The sequence below is a fragment of the Zootoca vivipara genome, chromosome 1, assembly GCF_963506605.1.
Source record: "Zootoca vivipara chromosome 1, rZooViv1.1, whole genome shotgun sequence".
NCBI lineage: Eukaryota > Metazoa > Chordata > Lepidosauria > Squamata > Lacertidae > Zootoca > Zootoca vivipara.
In genome coordinates this window covers 21,410,792-21,434,614 of record NC_083276.1, presented here as the reverse complement: position 1 = coordinate 21,434,614, position 23,823 = coordinate 21,410,792, and the positions used below count along the sequence as shown (strand labels likewise).

At 43.7% G+C, this 23,823-nt stretch overlaps 1 protein-coding gene across 3 annotated transcripts in view; it reads left to right on the top strand.

Annotated features, from left to right (window-relative positions):
- The first annotated feature begins 1,897 nt into the window (after positions 1-1,897).
- RIN3 (Ras and Rab interactor 3) overlaps positions 1,898-23,823 on the top strand; it is a 74,044-nt gene continuing 52,118 nt past the window's right edge. For 2 of the 3 annotated variants that reach the window (XM_035107165.2, XM_060272229.1), the window contains exons 1-2: positions 1,898-2,223; positions 2,343-2,429. In XM_035107165.2, coding sequence (XP_034963056.1) covers positions 2,222-2,223; positions 2,343-2,429 — 89 coding nt within the window. In that variant the 5' untranslated portion in view covers positions 1,898-2,221. The other variant, XM_035107173.2, reaches the window with a different exon arrangement.

Here is a 23,823-nt window from a genome sequence, read left to right as displayed (position 1 = left end):
CAAGATCCAGCTCCATGACCTGCTGAATGTGAAGGACTTCAGATAACAGAAAGTAAAGGTGGTCGGGGGGGGGGGAGAGAGAGAGAGCCTACATCAACCAGGTGCCCTCCAGGTGTTGTTGGACTCCAATGACCATTAAACTCAGCCAAGGTGGCCAGTAGTGAGGGATGATGAGCAGTGGAGTCCAACAATGTCTAAAGGGTGCTAGGTTAAGGAAGGCTTTTTTGAACCATAACTGAATGTTGATGCCAAAGTTAAAATAGCAGAAGGCTTGACACAGCTGGATTGAGAAATCATAAAGGCCTGGTTGGTTGGTTGGTTGGTTGAGGAAGGGAGGGAGGTCAACACCATGAAACATGCATTGGGGAAGCAACCTATAGCGTTTTTAATCTGATGATGCTACAGGTTTCTGTGTGGCTAATGTGATGATGATAATGATGATGATGATGATACAGTGGTACCTCGGGTTACAAGCGCTTCAGGTTACAGACTCTGCTAACCCAGAAATAGAATCTCAGGTTAAGAACTTTGCTTCAGGATAAGAACAGAAATCACACAGTGTTGGCGCGGCGACAGCGGGAGGCCCCATTAGCTAAAGTGGTACCTCAGGTTAAGAACAGTTTCAGGTTAAGAACGGACCTCCAGAATGAATTAAGTTCTTAACCTGAGGTACCACTGTAATAATAATAATAATAATAATAATAATAATAATAATAATAATAATAATGGCCTTAATTGTATCTGGGTTAGAACAATCACTGTTTCGTCTTTGTTTCAGCCGCACAATTATTGTCTACCTTCCTACCAAGGATATGAAAAGCAAAGCAATACAAATTGCAGATGACGAACTAAAATGCAAAATTTGGTGTGAGTGCATGAATCTGTAAATTAATATGCAATATGTATAAATGGAAACATACAACTTTATTTTCTTCACAATCAGTCAAATGTTCAAAGTGTTATCATTTGAAGCATGCTAGGATATAATTGTACCAGAATCTCAGCTGGTATGACCAGCCAATTGCGATAAAAGCCAAGTGGGATATTTACAACTAAAGAAGACCCTTCTGGGGTTCAAATGTGTTTGGTTCGCAATAATATTAATGCTCACGTGACCCCAGGCTTTTTGAAGGGCAATTTAAATTTTAGTTTAAAGAACCCTCAGGAGAGAGAGAGATTCAGTGGCCTTCAAGTTGCTCACTTGCAGTTAACACGGAGAGAGCAGACAGACCTGGCCATAGTCTTCTCCGATGTGATGTATCTTTCTTTCTAAAGGATTTTAAAGCATTACCACTATTCATTGGGGTTAATCTATACATGTAAATTAGCATATGTAAGCATTCTTCAAATCTATCATGGACTCAGAATTGTAGAGTTGGAAGGGACCCTGTGGATCATCTAGTCCAACCCCCTGAAATGCAGGATTTTTGCTCAAACCCACCACCCTGAGATTAAGAGCCTCATGCTCCACCAACTGAGCTCTCCTACTTGCCCTCTTTTTTTCTGGCCATGCATAAGCCATGTACCCTACCACAGGTAGAGAGCAGGTGTACTCTGTGATTTTTAACTGGCAACGAATATATATACATTAGGGCACTAATTCATAGAGTAGCAAGCCCAGAAGGACCTATTACTGCAGCGTTGTCAGAAAGTTGCGCCTCTCCCTGGCTTCTCAGGCCCTCCATTCTCGCACGTCCTATGTAAACAGCGCGAAGGTTTTTCCAGACTCCATCTGCTTCCAGTTACTCACTCAAAACACAAATACACATGCCTCAGGAATTTGCAGATGGACACTGTACTGCCGCATAAAATGCTTCGCAGAGTTCACGGCCCTCTTTGCCGCTGCCTCTCCTCCAGATGTACCTGCAGGGCTGAGGAAACTGTGTCCCTTCCACTCAGAGGCGAGCCAGGTACGAAGCCAGCGGTGAGGAGCGAGAGCGCAGGCCCGGCTTCCTAACTCTCTGAGCTAAAGTTCATGACTAAAAATGGGTTTGTAGAAAAGGAAAAAAAGAAAAAAAGGAAGAAGAAATAAAACACCATTGACCACCAAGGACAGCCTCTTCCTGAGAGCCCCTGTTCACACAAATACAGGAAGTAGAAAAGTAGCTCAATGCAGACACACAACTTGGAAGGGGATTCTCATTTCGGAGCCGCCAGTGTTTTGGAACTACTGTGCTGAAAGCTCGGCTTTCCTTCGTGTTGAATCCACCATCATTTGCATATGTATATATATATATTATTATTTTAAATTCATGTTTTTTGCAGAGCGGGGGTGGGGGAGAAGGAGAAGGGCGTGGACGTTTTTTTGTGAGGAAATGCCAAGGTATAACTTTATTCACAAGGGAGACCTCAAACGGTTCTGAAGCGAGAAGCACCTCCGCGAGCTTTGCTGGGAGGATGACAACATCGCTGGGAAACCGGGCAGCTGGGTGAGTCCTGAAACTTTTAGCGACGGTACTCCCCCCCCCCCCCCCGAAGTAAAACAGACGTCTTGGAGAAGAAACTCCTTCCCTCCCTTAAATCCGCTTGCAGGCTGCACTGGAAGCTATCAGCTGTGCCACCACAATAACGATAATTCGCAGCCTTTTCCCTTGCGTGAATGCTCATAATTGCCTCTTTAAAACAACAGGAGCTTTTCTTTTCTTTTCTTTTTGCACGGGGTGTTTTTTTGGGGGGGGGGAGGTGAGAGAAGGAAATGAAAATACTCTTGAGGAGGAGAGGGGAGGGGAGGGGGGAACGAGCTGTTTCCATGCTGCCTGCCGTGTGTATCTGGAAACATGGCAAATCTTTTCCATGAATCCTGAGGGGCAACAGGCTTCGATTTCCCCCCCCCCAGCTGTGTCACACAGATGTGGCTGAAATGCAAAGGGGGGAGGGTGCTTTCTTTTTTCTTTTTGGCTTGCTCTGCTGCTGTGCCTTTTTCAGCATCTCAGAACACGCAGATTAAAACAGGTGACGTTTTGTCCATCATGTTAGCTCCTTGGTACAATATAAGCCTCACCTGTTTCTGCATGCCAGGCTGCCAGACATTCTGCTGCCTAAGAGGGACATTATGGTGCCCCCTCCTATTCTATGTTCAAAGCCTGACTGGGCTGGCGATTGAACCTTCCTTCTACATTGGCAACAGGAGAGCATCTTTTTCTGCACCTGTAGGAGGAGGGCATATGGGGGCACCTATAGGGGCAAGCGCCTCAAAACAAGGAGCTTACTACCCCCCACTTGCCCACCCACATTTCCGAACTCCTGTCCATTAACACATGCTGTTATTTTTTGTCTCTCACTCACCTATAATAATAATAATAATAATAACAATTTATTATTTATACCCCACCCATCTGGCCGGGTTCCCCCAGCCACTCTGGGCGGCTTCCAACAAAACATTAAATTACAGAAATCAAACATTAAAAGCTTCCCTAAACAGGGCTGCCTTGAGATGCCTTCTAAAGGTCTGGTAATTGTTGTTCTCTTTGACCTCTGGTGGGAGGGCATTCCACAGGGTGGGTGCCACTACCGAGAAGGCCCTCTGCCTGGTTCCCTGTAACTTGGCTTCTCGTAGCAAGGGAACTGCCAGAAGACCCTCGGCGCTGGACCTCAGTGTCTGGGCAGAACGATGGGGGTAGAGACGCTCCTTCAGGTATACTGGACCGAGGCCGTTTAGGGCTTGAAAGGTAAACACCAACACTTTGAATTGTGCTCGGAAACGTACTGGGAGCCAATGTATAAATATGCTTGGCCCCTTCTGTGCCCACCCTGGATTTTTCCCCCTGGTGATGCCACTGCCAGGGTAGACCACACAACACACACCAACACCTCACGACTGCTATCCACCCTTCAGCAGCTGCTACCTGAAGCAGATGCCTCACTCTGCCTAATGGTAGGAACAAAACAAACTGCCAACCCTAAAGAACAATTCGATACAGCATGATGCTGAGAGACAGAGAAAGTTTCTCTTTCAGTTTGTGGTCCAGGAAATATAGGCAGATATAACAATGTAAGAGTTGCTACTCTGCATGCAAACATAGATTTTGATCTCCTGGAACATGTTATGTGTGTGGGGGACATGCTCCGTTTGAATGGGGGAGAAAGCAGTTACCTATTGGTTAGTATCACCCACTCAACACATCCAGTCCCCTCCAGAGCAGTTTGTGCAACTCCTTTAAAAATGTATGTGAGTTGTTTTCGCTAGATGAATCATGAATATATATGCACGCGCAAATAAACATACAAGTGCCACATTAAGGAGGAAAGCCTGCTGGATACATTACAGCATGGGCAAAGCTGAGGCTGGACATGCATGTATCTAGGACAACTTGGAAGGCCATGCTCACACCATGGGTGAAGAACCTGCTGTGAGTGCCCTTAAAATCATGGGTAACCTTTTACCTTCCCAGTACAGTACATTTTGGGTAACTCCCTTTGCTTCATTCTGGGGTTTCTAGGGCTGGCGCAGCTGAGTTTACCTCCATAGGGTTTTGCTGTACTGGCACATAAGCAGTGTTGTTGTGCAGCTTGTTTTTTTGCGCTCCTTGTAAGAGGTGCCCCAGCAGGAAAGGCCTTTACCTGGAATCCTTCCCACATAGTATGATTCTGCCAAGCCAACAGCACAGGAAGCCACTGTCTGTGTATGTTTTAAAAGGCAGAGATCCAGGGATTTTTCAATATCCTGAATGAGTTAAGAATAAAAACCCAGTTCTCATAATCACGGAGACATCTACTGAACGGTGCCGCATAAAAAAGTGGAGAGGCAGAGAAGAGGCAATGTACATTTCTAGGTGGGCAAGAGAGAGAAATAACAGCATATGGGTTAAAGAGAGAATTGCATGCAGATGAAGGTGATTGACAGTGGGTGAAGGACTCTGTGTGAGAAGCAGGGAAGGGGAGATCTCCCAGGGAAAGAGGCTGGGGGAAGAAAGGGGTGCTCCCAGGTGAGAGCTGGGTGTGTTGCACCTTTTTCTGTATGGGATAAAAGTTAAGATATTTGTATTCGTCTCCCTCCCTCCCTTTTGTGTGTAGATTAGTGTTTTTTTGTTATATTATGAAAATTCTTAATAAAACTCTATCAATAACAAAAGAAAAATAACTGCATATGCAAACGATAGGAGTTCAGAAATGGGGAGGCAAGTGGCAGGGGCAAACTCATTGATTGAGGGAGACACTTGCTCCCTGCCCCACTTTGGTCCTGCCTATAATACTGGCGCCCTCCAGTTGGGGACTACAGAACCCATCAGTGCCAATCATCAGAGATGATGTGAGTTGCAGGCGAAAACATCTAGAGTGCCCTTGCTTGAGGAAGGCTGCCGTGCATATACCTGTAAGCAGAGGTGGCCTTTCCCATTTTGCACGGGAATTGCTGCCTCCTGGCCCCATTAATCACACTCCACTTCTGTCGCCACACCCTGGTTCTTGCAGATCTTGGTGGGAGCCGAGGTGCTCTTCCAAGTGTTCCTGCTCATTTGGCTGCTTTGCCCGGAGCAGGAAAGATGAGCAGCAACACCATGCGCCAGAATGCCTCTCTCTCAGTGGCAGAAGTGGTGGGGTGAGTGGAACATCGCCTCTTACACTTCTGCCACCCGAGGCAGGCACTTCACCCTGCATCACAGGCAGGCCGGTTCCTGCTTCAAGCAGGAGGTACGTGCAGCAAATGGGCTTACTAGCCAATTTCATGCTGTGTGTTGACAATTTTCCTCCAAAGCCTAGGACAGTTGGCTTATTGGGAAACAAGATGTGTGAGGGATTATTGGAGGAGGTGGGTGGCTGGGCTGATCATACATCCCTTCAAGAAACTACTTATACCCCTCCAATAAGTAACTCAGGATGCTTCCATATGCCAGCTTTTCCCACTACATATAGATGTGTTTGTAATCATAGCAATCTGTGATCCACATGGCGTTTGGATACTTGGGGAGAATCAGATGCACAAACAGCTCAGTAACCACAGTTATAGCGTGCAGAACTGGAGTGAGTAAGGAAACATGTGTTCTGGAGAAAAAAGGGAAAATGTGAGTCTCAAAATAGATTTCTTTTTTTATAATCATAATTTTGAAAGCCAACCTTGGTTTTGTTTGTTTGTTTTTAGGGATCTTGACTTGTGATTTTGTGACCAGGCCATGATTATTACATGACCCCATGAAATACTGTACAGTCTGAAAGCATTTAATTTATATGGTTTGCTTCAATGGGGCTAGGATGCTCGGTTTATTGCAATAAGAGTTATTAAATGAGGAGACACTGCTTGTGAACAAAGGTGGCTTTGGGGTGTCATGTAAGGCAGATTCACACATTGCATTAAATGAGTGTAGAGCCTGTTCTCCTGTATAACAATACTGTAGTTGAGCTGTACAAATCAACAAGTGTATACGTTTTCACACAAATATTTTTACAGGCAAGCGCCTACCTGTGTTCAGTGTAACAAGTGGAAAAGCCTACCCTGTACCCTGTACCCTGTCTGCATTTATTCCTGTCCAACCCCCTGACAGTGAACCTAAAAGTTGTTCCTTTTTCCTACTCATGACAATCAGGGGAAGATGATGTCACTGTTCAAAATCTTGGTTAACCATATGGAAAAACATGTTATGCCAGCCATTACAAGGATCTCTTATCTGTTGTACACACCCTGGGTTGATATTTCCCCTGCAAAGGGGAAATATCCAGATATAGCATGGCTAAGCTCACAGGGGGAAAGCCTGTGCTGACAGAGAAAGAACGGAAACAAATTCTTATGCTTGAGATATCAGGATAAACTGCACTTCCTGGCTTCACTTAGCAACGCAGAACACAAAAGGTGAGATTCTTGCAACAGACAATATATTCTTGCAATGAGCAAGAGTCTTTCGCTTATGAAATTTCTTGGTTCCCCTTCTCCGGGAATGTCAGCCCAGCTTGCACGAGGGAGAGGGCAAGAAAGGGAGAAAATATAGCTCCAAGGCCTGCTCTTGGAAATTGAATGGCAAAGAATGAATTCACAGTAGGGCAGTGTACACACCATACATTAAAAGCAACCCTTTGAATCATGGGAACTGTAGTTTACCCACCGCAGAGCTAAAATTCCCCAGCACCCTTAACAAACCACAGTCCCCAGGATTCTTGGGGTGTGAGGGCTTTGAACATATGGTATCTACACAGCTTAATATGTTATTGTGTACAAAGAACATTTGTCGTGGCAGCATTTTATGGTAAGTTGTATTCAACTAACTGAGAGTCAGAATAGACCCAGTAAACTTATTAAACCTAAGTAAGTAATGTCTGTTCTTTTCAATGGTTCTACTCTGAGTACGACTAACATTGGCGACAACCCAATAACTGTAGCAATGTTATCAATGCAGGTAAAATTGTTACCCCACCACCACCTTTTTTTAATGCAAAGGGATAATGCTTATACCATACGCAGCACCATCCCAAGTATGTTTACTCAGAAGTAAATGAGACTTTGGTGGCTTCCAAACTGTCACTATCTCCAGGTGGGATTCAATAACGTATCAGCAACTTCAGGTTGCACAGTTATATCAAATTGGGAGGTCTTGCACAACAGTCCCTCTTCCCCAAAGATCAGACTTTTTGCGTTAAGGAAAGTGGTGGGGAAATCCACTGGGAAGGGTGGATAACACTTGCTCTGATGCAGCAGAAACCTCCCTCAAACAAACTGGAACAAATGCACATTAAATGGCCAACCTCGTCTAATCTCCCTGCAGATAAATCAGGAAGAATGATCAATAAATTGGTTGTCTGGAAGTGCCCCAAGTCTTAGTGGTGGAGAATCTTCCTTGTATGCAGAAGGTCCCAGATTCAATCCTCAGCTTCTCCAGAAAGGGCTGGGACTATTCCTGCATTGCAGGGAGTTGGACTAAATGACCCTTGGGGTACCTTCCAGCTCTACAATTCTGTGATGCTAAGTATGTTTGTATACCAATAATGACATAGCCTGTAATCCTGCACAAAGATTGAACGAGTCTCATTTATTTCAATGACATTAAGCAACCTTAGTGTAAAGTGTGCAGCACACATCTCTCTCTCTCTCTCTCTCTCTCTCTTTCTCTCTCTCTCTCTCTCTCTCTCTCTCTCTCTCTCTCTCTCTCACACACACACACACACACACACACAATTTACCCACATACATGTGATGTTTACACATAACTGCTGGACACAGACAATGGTTTCATCATAGGGTAGGCAGGTGGTATGATACATTTTTACCTGGGTGTGCAAATTAATTCCACTGTCTCATCTCTGCCCACTGGTCTTTCTTGTCATGCTTCAGGCACTGCAGATTTCACCAGAAATGACAGTGGGAAGAGTATGTACAGTGTAGGGAAAAAATCCATTTTCAATTATTTCCAATTAAGCCCACACTGCATGTTTGAGGCTATGCACCAGATTCACCACTGTTAATGTTCCAGACCCTGAGGGACAATTTGCAGTTTGTTCTTTGGCTTGTTGCATCTGGAAAGAAGCCACATGTTAGCAAATCAAACGTTTTTGTCTCAGTCTGGAGCGATTTTATTTTATTTTACTTCCCGGACTGTACATGCAGTGTTGGGAATATATTAATGCTGACAGAAACAAAGCTAGCTTCGGGAATTCTGCCAAACATGTTTGTCTAATGTAACATAACATGGCACGAAAAATGCACAGGGAACTTTTTCCACATCTCTCAGCCCGGTAGAGTTGGCCATTGATGCATCTCTAAAAAAAAAGAAGAGAGTCAGATTTGCATAAAAGAAATAGTTGCTATGATTTTATATAGGAACATAGAAAGTCAACCCCAATTGCCTGTCTAGCTCAGTATTGTCTACACTGGCATGCAGCAGCTCTCCATGGTTGCAGGCAAGGGAGTCCCTCCCAGCCCTACACGGAGATGCCAGGGATTGAACCTGGGACCTTCTGCGTGCAAAGCTGTGAAAGGATGATGCTCAAGTCAAAAGAAGCAGGGTGTCCTTGGTCTAGATCAGGCATCCCCAAACTGCGGCCCTCCAGATGTTTTGGCCTACAACTCCCATGATCCCTAGCTAACAGGACCAGTGGTCGGGGAAGATGGGAATTGTAGTCCAAAATATCTGGAGGGCCGAAGTTTGGGGATGCCTGGTCTAGATCCAACACTCTCAAGACTGCATGATGAGCAACTCACTTTCACCACGGGGCATAGTTTGGTAAGCACCAACCTTGGAAGAATGACATCAGAGCATCAGCATGGAAAACTGGTTCCCCTTTCTCAGCTAAAGCCTGGTTTCAAACGATGGGTTTGTAACACAACGGTAGAGCACATACATTGTATGCAGAATGTCTGAGGTTTGATTCCTGGCATCACCTGATAGGCTGGCAAAAGACTCCTGTCTAAAATCTGATTAATAATAATAATAATAATAATAATAATAATAATAATAATATATTTATACCCCGCCCATCTGGCTGGGTTTCCCCCGCCACTCCGGGCAGCTTCCAACAGAAATATTAAAATACACTAATTTCTTAAATATTAAAAGCTTCCCTAAACAGGGCTGCCTTCAGATGTCCTCTAAAAGCCACTGTCAATCAGTTACTTAGCTACTTCATAGCCAGTGATCTGAGTTGGCAGTGTCCCATTTTTCCATGACATGTTACATCCATGTTAAGATCAAGGATTCTAGTTCAATAAATCTTGGTTCAGCCAAAGGTCTTGTGCGTGAATTCAACATAATAATGTAAAACGAGCCCTGCTGGAACAAACCGGTGGCCTATCTAGCCCAGCATCTTGTTCTCACAATGACCTCCTCCTCCTCCTCCTCCTCCTCCTCCTCCTCCTCCTCCTCCTCCTCCTCCTCCTCCTCCTCCTCCTCCTCCTCCTTCCTTGGTGATCACTCATAGTCAAGTAAGATTGTCTTCCATAAACACGGTTTTAACAATGAGTCCGTTAGTGACTGTGGAGGCCAATTCTGGATCCACATGTCCTTCCACAGTGGGGACATTGGTTCCCAGGCGGGAGTTGATCACGGTGTGGATATGCCGAGCGTACCTTCCTCTTAGCACATTTCTCCCTTGCGTTCTGAGTTCAAGTGTCTTCAAATCCCATGACACCTTTGGTAAAGGCTGTTCTCTAATTGGAGCACTTGCAGACCAGTGTTTCCCAGTTTTTGGTGTTTATACTACTTTTTTTTAGATTTGCCTTGAGAAAGTCTTTGAACCTCTTTTGTTGACCACCAGCATTATGCTTACCATTTTAAAGTTCGGAATAGAGTACAGTAGTTGCTTTGGAAGACGATAATCAGGTATCCACACAACATGACCAGTTCAACGAAACCAGAGACACACAAGCCAGACCTGAGCGTGATAGCTCTCTCCCCACCTCTGATTTACAGCAACAGGTATTCAGAGGAACACTGCCTCCATCATGATCAGCGCCCTCTGACAACCTTATCCGCCATGAATTTGTCTGATTGGAACATATTGCCATTTATAATATGAGAGATAATAGATTCACTCTTGTTGCAAGCAAGATGAAACCAGGCCAGTCAAGTACAAAGGCGTTTCAAACCAAGCACATTTTGCTAGCTTGTTTCCATTGCATGTGGTTTATACATAACTGACATGAGAGGAAGGGAAGCTGTTGTGGTCCAACACAGTGTCTGGCCTGAATTCTAGGTAACTAGCATACAGCGTTCATCAGCCACTGCTGCCACAGCCGCAAGCACACTTCCTTTGTCCAGCTTCTGTACAGACTGCAAGCTCCTTGTGTTAATTTGGAGGCATGATAAGTAATGATGTATTGCTTCAGTGTTTGCACTCATCCTTTGAGTCGATAAGACGCATTTGCAGAAAGCTGAAGGTGGCAGCTGCCTGGTTCATTTTGTTCCATGGTCACCTATGATCAAAGACCTTCCCTGGGTTCCGAAAGAACTACAAAAAAACTGTAAGGGGAGACAATAGTGGGATGAGTGTGCACACCAGGCTCCAGGCTCCCTTTGTCATACCATCTTCAGCTCTGATTGGCAGCTTTAGTGTATCTCTTAGCAGAGATAGGGCAAAATCTGGGTGGTCAGGAATCTGGAGCAACCTGCTTGCCAGGACAAACGCAGGCTGGGAAGTAGTGGGTCCTGGGGTGGACTCGGAAAAAGAATCTAATGCAGAGTAAGGTAGCTTCTTACACCTGAGGGCCACATTCCATTCTGGGAAACCTTCCAAGGAATACTAATGGTGGGTGGAGCCAGATACAAAAGTGAGTCAATGGCAACAACACCCTAATGCAAATTTTAACCTTTGTACAGTTGGCTGGTTTCTACACACACCCACTTGCCTCGATCCTGGCAGGCAAGAGGCATTATCAGAATTCAATGACAGATTCCAGGCAGGTACCAAAGAAGGACCAGTGAGGAGGGTAGGCTGGAGAGGGTGTGTGTGCTATCTGGGGTGAGTTCAGACAGCCAGATAGAAAGGCTTGGAGGGTCATATTTGCAGGTAATCTTCTGTAATATGTAACCCTGCACTAGGCCAACATTTGGCACCCCACAAATGGATCTTCTCAGTTATGAAGCTTCTCATTTTCCCACCCCCTCAGCTCAGTGCCCTTTGCAGAGGTACTGCCTGCACACTGCCCTAAATCCGGTGCTGATATTTGGCCCCTGGGACCTCAGGCTTCCTAGCCGTCATCTAGACTTAACAGCTTATAAGAACAGGGGTGTACTAGGGATTGGCCAAGTTGGCCTCTGCCAAGGGCACAGACCCAAGAGAGAGCCTCTCACTTTAGCTCAGAGTAACTGGGAGCTCGTCTGCCCTATTAGAAGTATTTGCAGGCAGAGCAGTAAAGGAGATGAAAAGCAAACTTTTTGAGTTTCTGGTCCATAGGCAGGAGGGTGCTGAAACATCTCCTTGCCAAATAATAATAATAATAATATATTTGTGCCCCACCCATCTGACTGGGTTGCCGCAGCCACTCTGGGCAGCTACCGGTAGTTCTGGCTACCTGATATGTTAGAGACTCTGACACAGTGAATTAACTGTGTGCTCTTCCCTTAAATACGGCCCAATCTCAAGGCCACCACTCCCCTCTCTTGCCAGGGATAAGCATTGTGCTGTTTTCAGCAGCATCACACAACCACACCCATTTGGCTAACTTAGAATCTGGGACCTGGCCCAGCCTCAAGCACCACCAGTTTGGCAATAAATCCAAACAATTTCCCATCTGTTAAGTCAGTGCAATGTGGTGAGCAGTTTCTGTTTTCCTTGAGTGCGAGGGACACATTCTTTGGAGATGACTCTTCCAAAGCCCTCTCTAAAGGAAAACAGAAACTGCTCACCACATTGCATTGACTTAACAGATGGGAAGTTGCCTGGGGATGGGTCATTGCTAAACAAATTGCCTAGAAACTGCTCATATAGTAGCAATGTGCTGCAAGTACAGTTTATAGAGCCTCGCAAGTAGTAAACTGCAGTTTGCTCCACGCACTTCTCCTATGGGACACTCACCTACTTTGCCTGGAGAGGAACTTATATGTGTGGATTTCTCCTTTTGCGCTACATCTGATGGTGGTGGGAGGACCCTTCTCACCCACCTGGTTTACTCATTCTCTCGTGCTGCCTGTACTTAGTGAGAAGCAGTATTTAACGCTGTTTAATGAAGTGCTGATCGCTCATTGTCACAAGGGATAATACTCAGGCAGTTGTCCAAAAACATGCGTCCAATGTGAGCAATGCTTTACAAGAGTGTGTTCAAATATATAGAATTCTCTTTGCTTCAGGCAGCCTATGATGATTTGGAAACACTAATAAAAAGGCAAAGAGCTATGAAAAGGAAGGGAGGAGGCAACCCCTTGAAGTAAAAGGTAAAGGTAAAGGGGCCCCTGACCATCAGGTCCTGTTGTGTCCGACTCTGGGGTTGCGGCGCTCATCTCGCTCTATAGGCCGAGGGAGCCGGCGTTTGTCCACAGACAGCTTCCGGGTCATGTGGCCAGCATGACAAAGCTGCTTCTGGCGAACGTCGTTTACCTTCCCGCCGGAGCGGTCCCTATTTATCTACTTGCACTTTGATGTGCTTTCGAACTGCTAGGTGGGCAGGAGCTGGGACCGAACAATGGGAGCTCACCCCGTTGCAGGGATCCGAACTGCCGACCTTCTGATCAGCAAGCCCTAGACTCTGTGATTTAACCCACAGTGCCACCTGGGTCCCTAACCCCTTGAAGTAGCAGTTTGCAATTACTTCAAATAGGTGACATGACAGCTCAGTTGGTAGAGCGTGAGACTCTTAATTTCAGGTTCGTGGGATCGAGCCCCATGTTGAACAAAAAATTCCTGCTTTGCAGGGGGTTAGACTTAGATGACCCTTGTGGTCCCTTCCAACTCTATAATTCTATGACCCAGCATGCCTTAAGCCAGTGGTTCCCAAAGACACACACCTCCTCCCCACACACCATGAACCATTTGAAAATTGCTGAGGGTCTTGGCAGACCATGTAATGATTTTTTTTCTGCCTGTTGTAGATGCCTTCATCTGCCCCAGCTGCAACAAAACATGTCTGTCCCGCATCGGCTTCTATAGCCACAGCAGGAGCTGAAACCTTCTGACAGCTTGGCTTCACCCCCAAAGGTGCATTGTCTCCCGAGACAGATGGATGCCAACCATAGTTATTGTAATTCTCTAGAATTCAAATCATAACAGGAAAAAATCTAATACAAAAGAAATAGAAGAAGCAATAATTTTTAAAAAATAAATAAACATGCACATTCAATGTGATGGATGTGGCAGCTCAAATCACAAATCCATAGGCACACTGCAGAACACCTAAAGAAGCCTACGGTCCATGGACCAGGGGTTTGGAAACTTCTGCTTTCAGCTCCTTTAAGTCAATGGGAGTAGTGTTAGCTCCAAGTTTTGGAGGGAAACCAGAGAAAGATGTACGTGGGAGGTGGAAAATGTGATCCTGTGGCCCTCTCCCGATGTCTGGACCCTTATTTAATGTTTACATCTGCTTCAGGCCTTGGAGGTAGAAACACATCTCACACACTTCAGAACAGCTTTCCTGGCTGGGGCTGATGGGAGTTGTGGTACAAAACTTTTGGAGGGCACCAGGTTCGTGAAGGTTGAGTTAGGAGGAGAAGGACGAGTCGCACATCCCATTCTGCTTAGGGACAAGCAACATAGTAAAATCCCTTTGTAATAATGCGCAATGGAAAGTCCTTTTTCAAAAACCCTCCAGCAGTTGTTGGCATCCACCTGTCTCAGGAGACAATGGAAGAGTGCTTCTTCGGGGGCGAAGTCAGGCTGTTGTAGAGTTATAGCACCTGCTGTGACTGTAGTGACTGATATAGGAGAGAGATGTTTTGTTGCAGCTGGGGCAGATGAAGGCATCCGGTTTTGCAGTTACAGGTGCACCATGGCATTTATTCTGTGTTCCTCCCAGCTGTCATTCTTCCTCTGGTTACTGCTGCAGATACATGACCTGACTGCCTGTCTTCAGGCCCAGCAGCAAAACACACGAACTGCATGCAGAAGGTCCCAGATCTGATTCTTGGCATCTCCATGTTGTACCAGGTCATGAGAAAGCCCTCTTCCTGAGACAGGGGAGAGCTATTGCCAATCAGAAGAGATCACAGTATAGTAGTCTCACCTGGAATAAGACAGCTTCCTATATTCATGATGCATAGTACCAAACATAAATGAGGGCCACTCTGGATGTCCTTTTTATTGTGCATTAATGATGATTCCTGGTGTCAGGGCAGATATACACTACCCTGCTTTCAATCTGTTTGCACTTTATACATGCAAAAAAAAAGTGCCAAACAATTATGCCATTTCTTCCTGCTGAAATTCAGTTTTCAGTCTGAAGGTTAATCTGTCCTTCTTTTTCTTACATGAGTTGCATGTGACAGCTGATGCCTTTTGCCATCTCAGAGGCACACAGATTGGCAATCACTGAACAGCCACCAACCGTGGCTTGGCTTTAAACAGATGCTGCAAAATCTCACCTCTAAAAGTATTATTTTCTTCACGGTATGCTGACCTCATAATAGCATCCCCGTTTCAAATCAAGATGCATTTTCAGAAATAAGATCTAGGAAAGAAATGCAAGCATTTGATATTGTGACATTAATACAGTAATACCAGAAAAAAGATAGAATAAAATTTGGCTTTCTTTTCTTTTCCAAACACCTCTTTACACAACTCTCTCTCTCTCTCTCTCTCTCTCTCTCTCTCTCTCTCTCTCTCTCTCTCTCTCTCTCTCTCTCTCTCTCTCTCAGCATGCTGCAGCTGATGGGAGTTTTAGTTCAAACGATTTGGATGGCACCAGGTTGGCAAAAGCTGCTCTATAGAGTGTAGCTTTTGAATTGCATTGACGAGAACCCACTTCCCTCCCCTCTGTGTACTTCAGGGGCTTTTCACAGTCTGCATTGAGCTTTTTGTTTCCATCAGAAACAGGGAACAGGGTTGGTCTGACACAGTCAAAACAAAATAAAAAAATCCTTCCAGTAGCACCTTAGAGACCAACTAAGTTTGTCATAGGTATGAGCTATAGGGTGGTGACACAGGCAACAGGGAACTGAAAATAAATATCACCTTATTTGCAAATATCACCTCCTTTGCAGAGATTCTCAGGGACCACCCCACTCATTCCTCAGGGGGGAAATAAGTAGTAAGGCATGAGTAGGAGGAGCCATAGTTGCCTCATTTCCCACTGTTAGGGATGGCTGTGAACGGCAGCTGGAGGTGAGTCACAAGCTGAGAATCATGAGACAAGTCAGTGGCTAGAAGAACTAATTAGCCAAGCAGGACCAAAGGGCAAGCCAGGAGTGGGGACCAAAGAGCAAGTCAGGTCTTGGGGGACAAATCAGGAAACAGGAAACTAGCCAAGACCTGGAGCTGAAGAGCAACAATAATACAGAGACACAACAGAGCTCAGAAAGACCTTGTTGCTCAACAAGGCTCAGCTCTTTAGATTACTGCAGTGCGTTAAAACAGGTCTAGCCCACTGGTCAAGCGGCAGAAGCCCAGAGAAGTGGTGCTAGTAGTGGCACTCATTTCCGGTGAGATCTTGCCAAAATCTCATGAGATCTCACAGAACACACAGGATATTGTGAGATCTCATTGGAAGCTGCTTTCAGTGCTTCAGGGGTGCTGCTACACAACACAAATAACAGGATGCTCCAGCCTTGGCATTAAACACAAGGCTGCCTTTGAAGATGGTTCAAAGTTGGTGCAAATTTCAATGGCGCATTTGCTGACTAGGGCAAGATGCTCTGAACATACAACACCAACCCTGGCACAACTGCATTGGATACAAATTAGTTTCCAGCTTCAGTTCAAATTGCTGATTTTGACCTGTAAAGTATTGTGCATCTCAGGACTACCAATAACTCAAGGATCACCTCTCCCCGTATGAACAACCTGGGCCCCGTGTTTGACATCTGAGGCCCTTCTCCATATTCTCCCTCTAACGGAGGTGCAGAGGGTGATGGCATAAGAACAGACCTTCTCAGTGGTGGCTCCCCATTTGTGGAATGTTTCCCCAGGGAGGCACACCTGGCACCATTATTAACTGCTTTATGTGCCAGGCAAAAGCATTTTTAATCATTTGTGCCTTTGGACCTTAATCTGGAGGGTAAGGTATATTTGTGACATCTGCTTTTTTGTACATGTTACTGATCAACATTTTAGGGTTTGGGTTTGTTTTACTTTTGTCATTATGCTTGTTTTTCTTTTCTTTTGTTTCTGTAAGTTGCTTTGAGCCACTTTTGAGAAAAAAGCAACAAAACTACAACAGCAGCAACTCCTTCCTGGCCAGAAAAAGCCAGTGGTATGACTGAATGGTGGAATCAATCCAAATGTTTTTTTTCACTGATAACAGCTGTCACTCAAGCATGTCCATCGCAGACTTCATTCTGTGTACACCTACCCCACTTAGCCCTGCACTGAATTCTACCCCATAGTAATTTTTAACAAGAATCGCAACCTCAGGCAGGGGTTCCTTTGATTATATCATTCTATAAGCAAGGCCAGCTTGAGGAACCCCTTCAGCCATTGCAGCCATCCGTAAGTGTGTGTTAATCTGCTCCTGAATGAAAACCCCCTCCTTTGTTCTAGGGAGGAGGAGAGGGGCTTATCCTTCCTGGTTCACAGCACACAGCAGTCTCTTGGATTGAGCAAGGTTATAAAAGGTTGTAAACCAGCATGTAATTTGGCTGCTTATTCCTAAGGAAATATGGTTTGGCAGTGGCGTGACTAATTGCACTGATACCCACAAGACCCCAAAGGCAAATTATCATGCCATTTATTCTCGCCTCCAGCTGAGCTGTCTCGTAGCTCATGTCAAATAAAGTACAGTGCTTTGATGTAATTACTGTGCCATTAATTAAGCCATATCCCCAGTTACTCTTCTCAAGTCAGGCTGCTTTCCAGAACACTACATAAGCTTAGCCCATCAATAGCCAGGAAGCGGCTCTTTGGTGGTTAGGAAATATGGTAGTTCTCCAGGTAGACTTGTAGCCAAAATTTGTGTATTTGTGGTGATGGTTGCAAGTGGGACTGTTGGTGTGCTGGGGTCTAGCCACCCAAGGCAACCATTATGCTCTGTTCCTGAGCAGCTGCTGTAACTTCCCATTGGCCAAATTTCTAGCAGAAGTGTGAAGTGGCAGATAGGCAAGACAACCCATCTCATGTTTTCAGTGAGCAGGGGAGGGGTGTGTGTGATTATTTTAGATGTTAATATTGCGCAGCACGAAGCAATTGTATGCATAAAAGCTGACTCCTTTTGGAATAAAAATTGTCCAGACCCATAATTATGATTCAAAGCTTTTCTAACCAGAACTTCTTCAAAACAGGTACAAAAGCATCAATGATACATCCAGAAAGAAGTACAGAACATATGTGTATTGAAGCATAGGCTCTTCTTCTTAAATATATAACTTAATTACAATCAGAGCTGAAATCAAAGCTTTGTCTACCCCAGGCATCCCCAAACTTCGGCCCTCCAGATGTTTTGGACTACAATTCCCATCATGCCTGACCACTGGTCCTGTTAGCTAGGGATCATGGGAGTTGTAGGCCAAAACATCTGGAGGGCCGCAGTTTGTGGATGCCTGGTCTACCCCATTATCTGCATTAGTCTGTATCCAGCCTGAGGCTATGCAGCTGCTGGAGAGGCAACATTTACAAATCCTTTTCTGACTGCCTGGGAACAGAAGCAAAGCCAACTCCCTTCAAAGATGAGATTTGCAATGGAATACCTTAGTCACATGTTCTAAGGTTAAACACTCACCTGTAAGCTAGCAGAGAACATCAACAGTTAATTATCAGTTCATTTAGAAGCTCGAAGAGCTCTTTCTAGCTTAGGTCACTCCAATGGAATTTTCCAATGTTAAACCCTTAGCAATATACATACAGGCATGCTCAACAATGATTGAATGGTGTTTGGTGCCCACTGGGACTGGTGGGGCAGACTGCAGGGTACCCAAAGGTGGGTTTTGTCCTCCATCCTCCTCCTTGCTGAGATTTACCAGGCGCAAAAGGAGGAAGGGCCAACCCCTGGGACATTCAGGTGGGACAGATTGAGGCTGGTAAGGCAATGCCCCATTTATTCTAATGGGCCTCCACTGGTGAGATCCCATCCACTGACCACACTGATATTGCATGTTTAGCATTAATGTGAAGGGGGCCTGTGTATGTATACCTATGTCACAGGAGTTATTAGGAAGTCATTTATTTATAGGTTCCAGGGCATGCCAGTTATTTATTTATTTAAAAGCATTTATAATTCACTAAATGTTTTTGGGTTTTTTTCTAAGCACTGTACAATGTGTGTGTGTGTGTGTGTGTGTGTGTGTGTGTGTGTGTAATCATTAACACAAAAACAACAACAATTCAGGGATTTCTGATAAATGAAGACAGGTTCCAGTATTATAGGTCAGGGAAAGCCTGGGCAAAAATATGGTCTCCACAAGACATCTGAAACAGCTGGTACTGCTGCTTCCTGTAAGGTTACAACAATATGATCATAGAGTTATTAGATAACTTTATTATTTCTCCTTTTTTAAAAAATTAATTAAAGTTAACATTTTTTTTGTTCGTCACAAGAACATTATCTCAACAAAAAAGAAAAATACAGTTCCCCAACTCCCCCACCCCCTACTTCCCTCAACCCCCTCTTCTGGTTCATTACATATTAACTTCTCCTGCTTGTTTCATTAAATCACAATAAAGCTTTCTAAATAGAATAGAATGGAATAGAATAGAATAGAATAGAATAATAATTTATTGGCCAAGTACTAATATACAGTACTTGGAATTTTGTTTCGGCTACAATTGCAATGTAAAAGTACTTTATACAAAGTGTGCAGAACACTATTTCAAGATCAACAGCGGAGTGATTTTAATAATAATACTTTTGATTATTATTCTGATCTTGTCATTTTTATATTGTAATTATTTTCAAATTACCTTTTTTATTATTTCCTCATTAGGGAAATAATAAAATACAATACAATACATTTTAGTATTGTATCTATATTTCTTTTGTTAGTTGTGTTTAATCAAACCCTGCTAGTGAGTACACTTCTTTACAATATTTCTGTAAGTACAGCATAAATGGTTCCCAGTCCTTTTTAAAGTCTCTATTGTCTTTTCCTCTAATTCTTCCTGTTAGTTTCGCCATTTCCACATAGTCCATCAGTTTCTCTTGCCAATCTTCTTTAGTTGCTATCTTGTCATCTTTCCATTTTTGGGCTAGTAATATCCTAGCCACCATTGCAGCATACATAAATAACTTCTGTTCCTTTGGCAAGTCTTGACCTATAATGCCTAACAAAAAGGCTTCTGGTCTTTTAACAAAAGTCGTTTTAAACATTCATTTCATTTCATTTCATTATAAATCATTTCCCAATTTTTAAAATTAGTTTACAGTTCCACTACATATGAAAAAAGTACCTTCTTTTTCTTTACATTTCCAGCATTTGTTAGAACCTGTTCTGTACATTTTTGCCATTTTTACATGTGTGATATACCATCGATACATCATTTTCATATAATTTTCTTTCAGCATTATACAATCAGTAAATTTTAGGTTCACTTTCCATAATTTTTCCCAGTCCTCCATTTATATGTTATGTCCTAAATCTTGTGCCCACTTTATCATTGCACATTTAACTTCTTTGTCTTTGTTTTCCCTTTCTAATAATATGTTATACATCTTCTTCAACAATTTAGTATTATCATCTATAATTTCTCTTTGGAATCTGGATAAAGTGTAACGGAATCCTTTCTTTTAATCTCCTTTAAATACCTCATTTAATTGGCGATACTGCAACCAGTCTTGCACATACTTTATTATTTCTCTTAAACAGGAACAGAACAGGAGCAGGAAATGTACAACTAAGTCTACTGCTCCCTACTGACTAACCTGTATAATGGCAGTATCCACACAGTCTGACCTCACATAGGTCACCTTCACATTAATTCTGAATGTGTAGCTGCTGACTGGTGCATTGGCACCAAGGGAATACAACTGGTGGATGCAATCACACTCTCCCCACACACGTGAGAATGATTACACATAGGTAAGAGGGAAGGGGAATCCTAAACAATGGAGCTGAAAGAACATATGCAATGCAACAGGTAAACAGTCTGCAATGTTAATATGCTTAGAAGGATGAAAGATCAAGAGAGTGACTATTTCATGACCTGATAACATGATCTTGCAACACCTGTAGGGGCAGGGAAACATTCCTGCAATGGGAGCCAAGAAGTGGTCCCAGTGTTTGTCAGTCCTTCCAGTCTGTTTGGACTCCTTGGCCAAAGCGCCAGGTTGTGGCATTTGCACTGAGCATGGCTTTCCTTCTCACAAAGCAAAAGGTTTTTCCATTGTAATTCTTTAAAGAAAGGGCCACTGACTTGGATAGTTGCTGCTGAAAGTTCAGGGAAGGAAATTATCAAATATAGGGAACCAGGCCTGTATAGCAGTGCGGTCTCCCCCCACCCCCACCCCACAGATGGCCTTGGCTGTAGGACTGTGTTATCCAGAAATCCATCATAAAAAAACCCCAACAGAGCTCCCACCTCCCATTGCCCCTTGTTTGATCAAGGGAGAAAGTGCTGCCTGCCAGCTGGTTGGAGCTGTCAGCCTGGGGTGCTATTCAAAGTACAGTGTAGATATAAGCCATTAGATGCACACGGAGTAAAATAGAAATGACCCGCTTCTCAAACACAAATCCTGTGACAGGGCAGAGACAAAGGGAGCTCAAAGGCTGTCCTATTTTTCTCCTCTCCTTTCTCTCTGCAGCTACCTGTGGTGTTTGCCACAGAGTCAGATTAAATAGCTGATTAAGCTTTTTCACAGCCCGGCCTCTTGATGTTCTGCCTGCTGAGAGCATTGCTGGAGCCAAATGTTGCTTCCACTGGCTCCATTAACCAAAATGACTCAAGACTTGGACATTCAGTGGATGGGGGGTGGGGTGGGGGGAAAGAGATCCACTGGGGACATCAGTTAGATGTAAAACTGTCTTCCCGCTTGCCGCAATTGTGGGCCTTTGTTCCCTTGCAGCAAGGAGTAGATTTTCTAATAAACATTTAAAGAGGCACATTTAAAAAAAAAAAAAAAAGATTGATTGATTGGCAAAGGGAGGAAGCCAAGATTAACAGCTTTGCTGTGCACACCTAAAAGAGAGATTTTTTTTAAAAAAAAAACTGACTATTTTCAAGAGCTTTTCAAAAATGGAATATTTGATCCATTTTCAAATAGTCCTCTTCTACTTCCTGTACTGTATTGCTAAATTAACTTTTTTATTATTAAGGGGCATAACTCAACTGTGAAGTATGTATTTTGCTACAGTTTTATCGACTTTGTTTTATAGATTATTGCATGGCTTTTATTGTAATGCATTGCTCTTTTTCTAAATGTATGCCATGCTTTATGCATTTACATTTTGTAGGTTGTCTGGATACTTCTTGTGTGTCTAGTGACTAATAAATTAAAATAGCAGTAATAGTAATTATAATCTTTTGTATCAGAAGGTCCCAGGTTCAATTCCTGGCATCTCCAGCTCAGTTGTACCACATAATGAACTCACCTCTTTCTTTCTTTTATTACCTATTTTGGTTTTATTTTTCCTCAGCTTGCTTTGTGCAACATCTTGTCTGCTGAAGAGTTCAAAAGCTTGTCAGGTTTTTTGTGGCTTATGGGTTGGCCCAGAGTGACCCAGTGTGGCAGCACGCACACTTCAGAACTCCTTGCCCATTGACATTAGGCAATGTCAAGGACTGGACTGAGGAGGAATGCTGGGGACCGCCCCACCTCTTCCTGAACCTTCCTGAGAAGAGGAGGACAGTATAGATTTAGATCAGTGGTTTGCAGAAGGTCATAGTTCAGAGGCTGCCGAGTGGAGAAGCTGGGAAATATTGAGAGAGCAGCAGGAAGAAGAAGCACCAGGGGAGAGACAGCTAACACTCTGTGTCTCTTGAAAGCATTCCTCGTCCTCACAGGACGAGGCGTGCCTTGAGAGTAGTAGAACAGAAAGCTCAGAGGCAGAAAACACAGGTCAGCCAGCGCAGGGATGATGTAGAATAGGAGAGACAGAGGGGGTGGGACTTTACTCAGAGCAACACCATTATCTAAGAGAGACCACACTCCTTCATCTCTCTCTGTGAACATTGAATAAACTACTTGGTAAGAACTTTTCTTGTTTATCTGCTTCTTGGCTGCCGCCGTGGGAGGCATAGGATTCCCTGAAGCCTGGCAGGCAGGCAACTTCGCTGTATGTTTTTGGGCCCCTGCTAAAACCATTTTTGTTTAGGCAGGCTTGTCCAGACATTTAGAAGCTGATATGTGTTCTCATCTGTTGATTTAAATTATATTTTGCTTTTTTAAGAATATCTGTTTTTAAGAATATCTGTTTTCTGTTGACTATTTTAATAGTTATTTTATTTTTTATAAACCATTTAGAGGTTCTATTTACAATCAAGTGGTATATACATTTTGTTAAATAAATAAAATTAGATAGCTGTAGACATTGTTTCTTCCCTTACGGATCAGTGTGACTATCTTTGCTTTAAAAAAGGGACCTTGTTTCTTTTCTCCCCCTCCCTCCATCTATAATTGGGAAAACATCTCTGAGTATTTCTCTTCTAAATATATTGGGGTTGTACAAAATTAAAATGCACATTCAAATCCCTAATCCTCTTACCTTGAAATGCAACCGCATCATTATAAAAATTATCCTCCCTATGCATACACTCTGAATTAATTCAATAACTGTTCTCAGTCACCACTCTGATCCTAAATAATTAACAATAAAAATGATTCCAAATAATATATTGTGGTTTTTTGCTCCAGTTTTTCCTTCATGTACTGTAACTTTACATTTGCACTTTTTATCTCTAGCTGTTTTTGGACTACAACTCCTATCATCCCTAGCTAGTGGGAGCAGTGGTCAGCTGGAGACCCAAGTTTAGGAAACCCTGGTCTATTGATTGGAACCTGCTCCCCCACAGGACTGGAATTGTTGCAATAAGGAAAGTGATGGGGAAATACACTGGGAAGCATGGGATGCCATACATGGGATTTGATACAACATCCTCTCAAACATATCAGGATGAAAGTTCATTAAGCCAACATCGTCATATCTCTCTGCAAACAAATCAGGATGGCTGCTCAATAAATAGGTCATCTGGAAGCGCCTTGGGATGGGATGAGAAGGCTGTCGCTGGATCCTTCATTTCAGGTGGCATTGCTCATTATCAAAGGAGCTAAGCCAAGATTGGCATGCTCCTTCCTTTGCACCTTCAGTAACTCCCTGGTTTAATTTATCCGTGAGTTGCTCACAACAGTACCATAGAGGGCTCTTATCCTCATGCCCTTCTTTTGTGCTTCTCATAGCC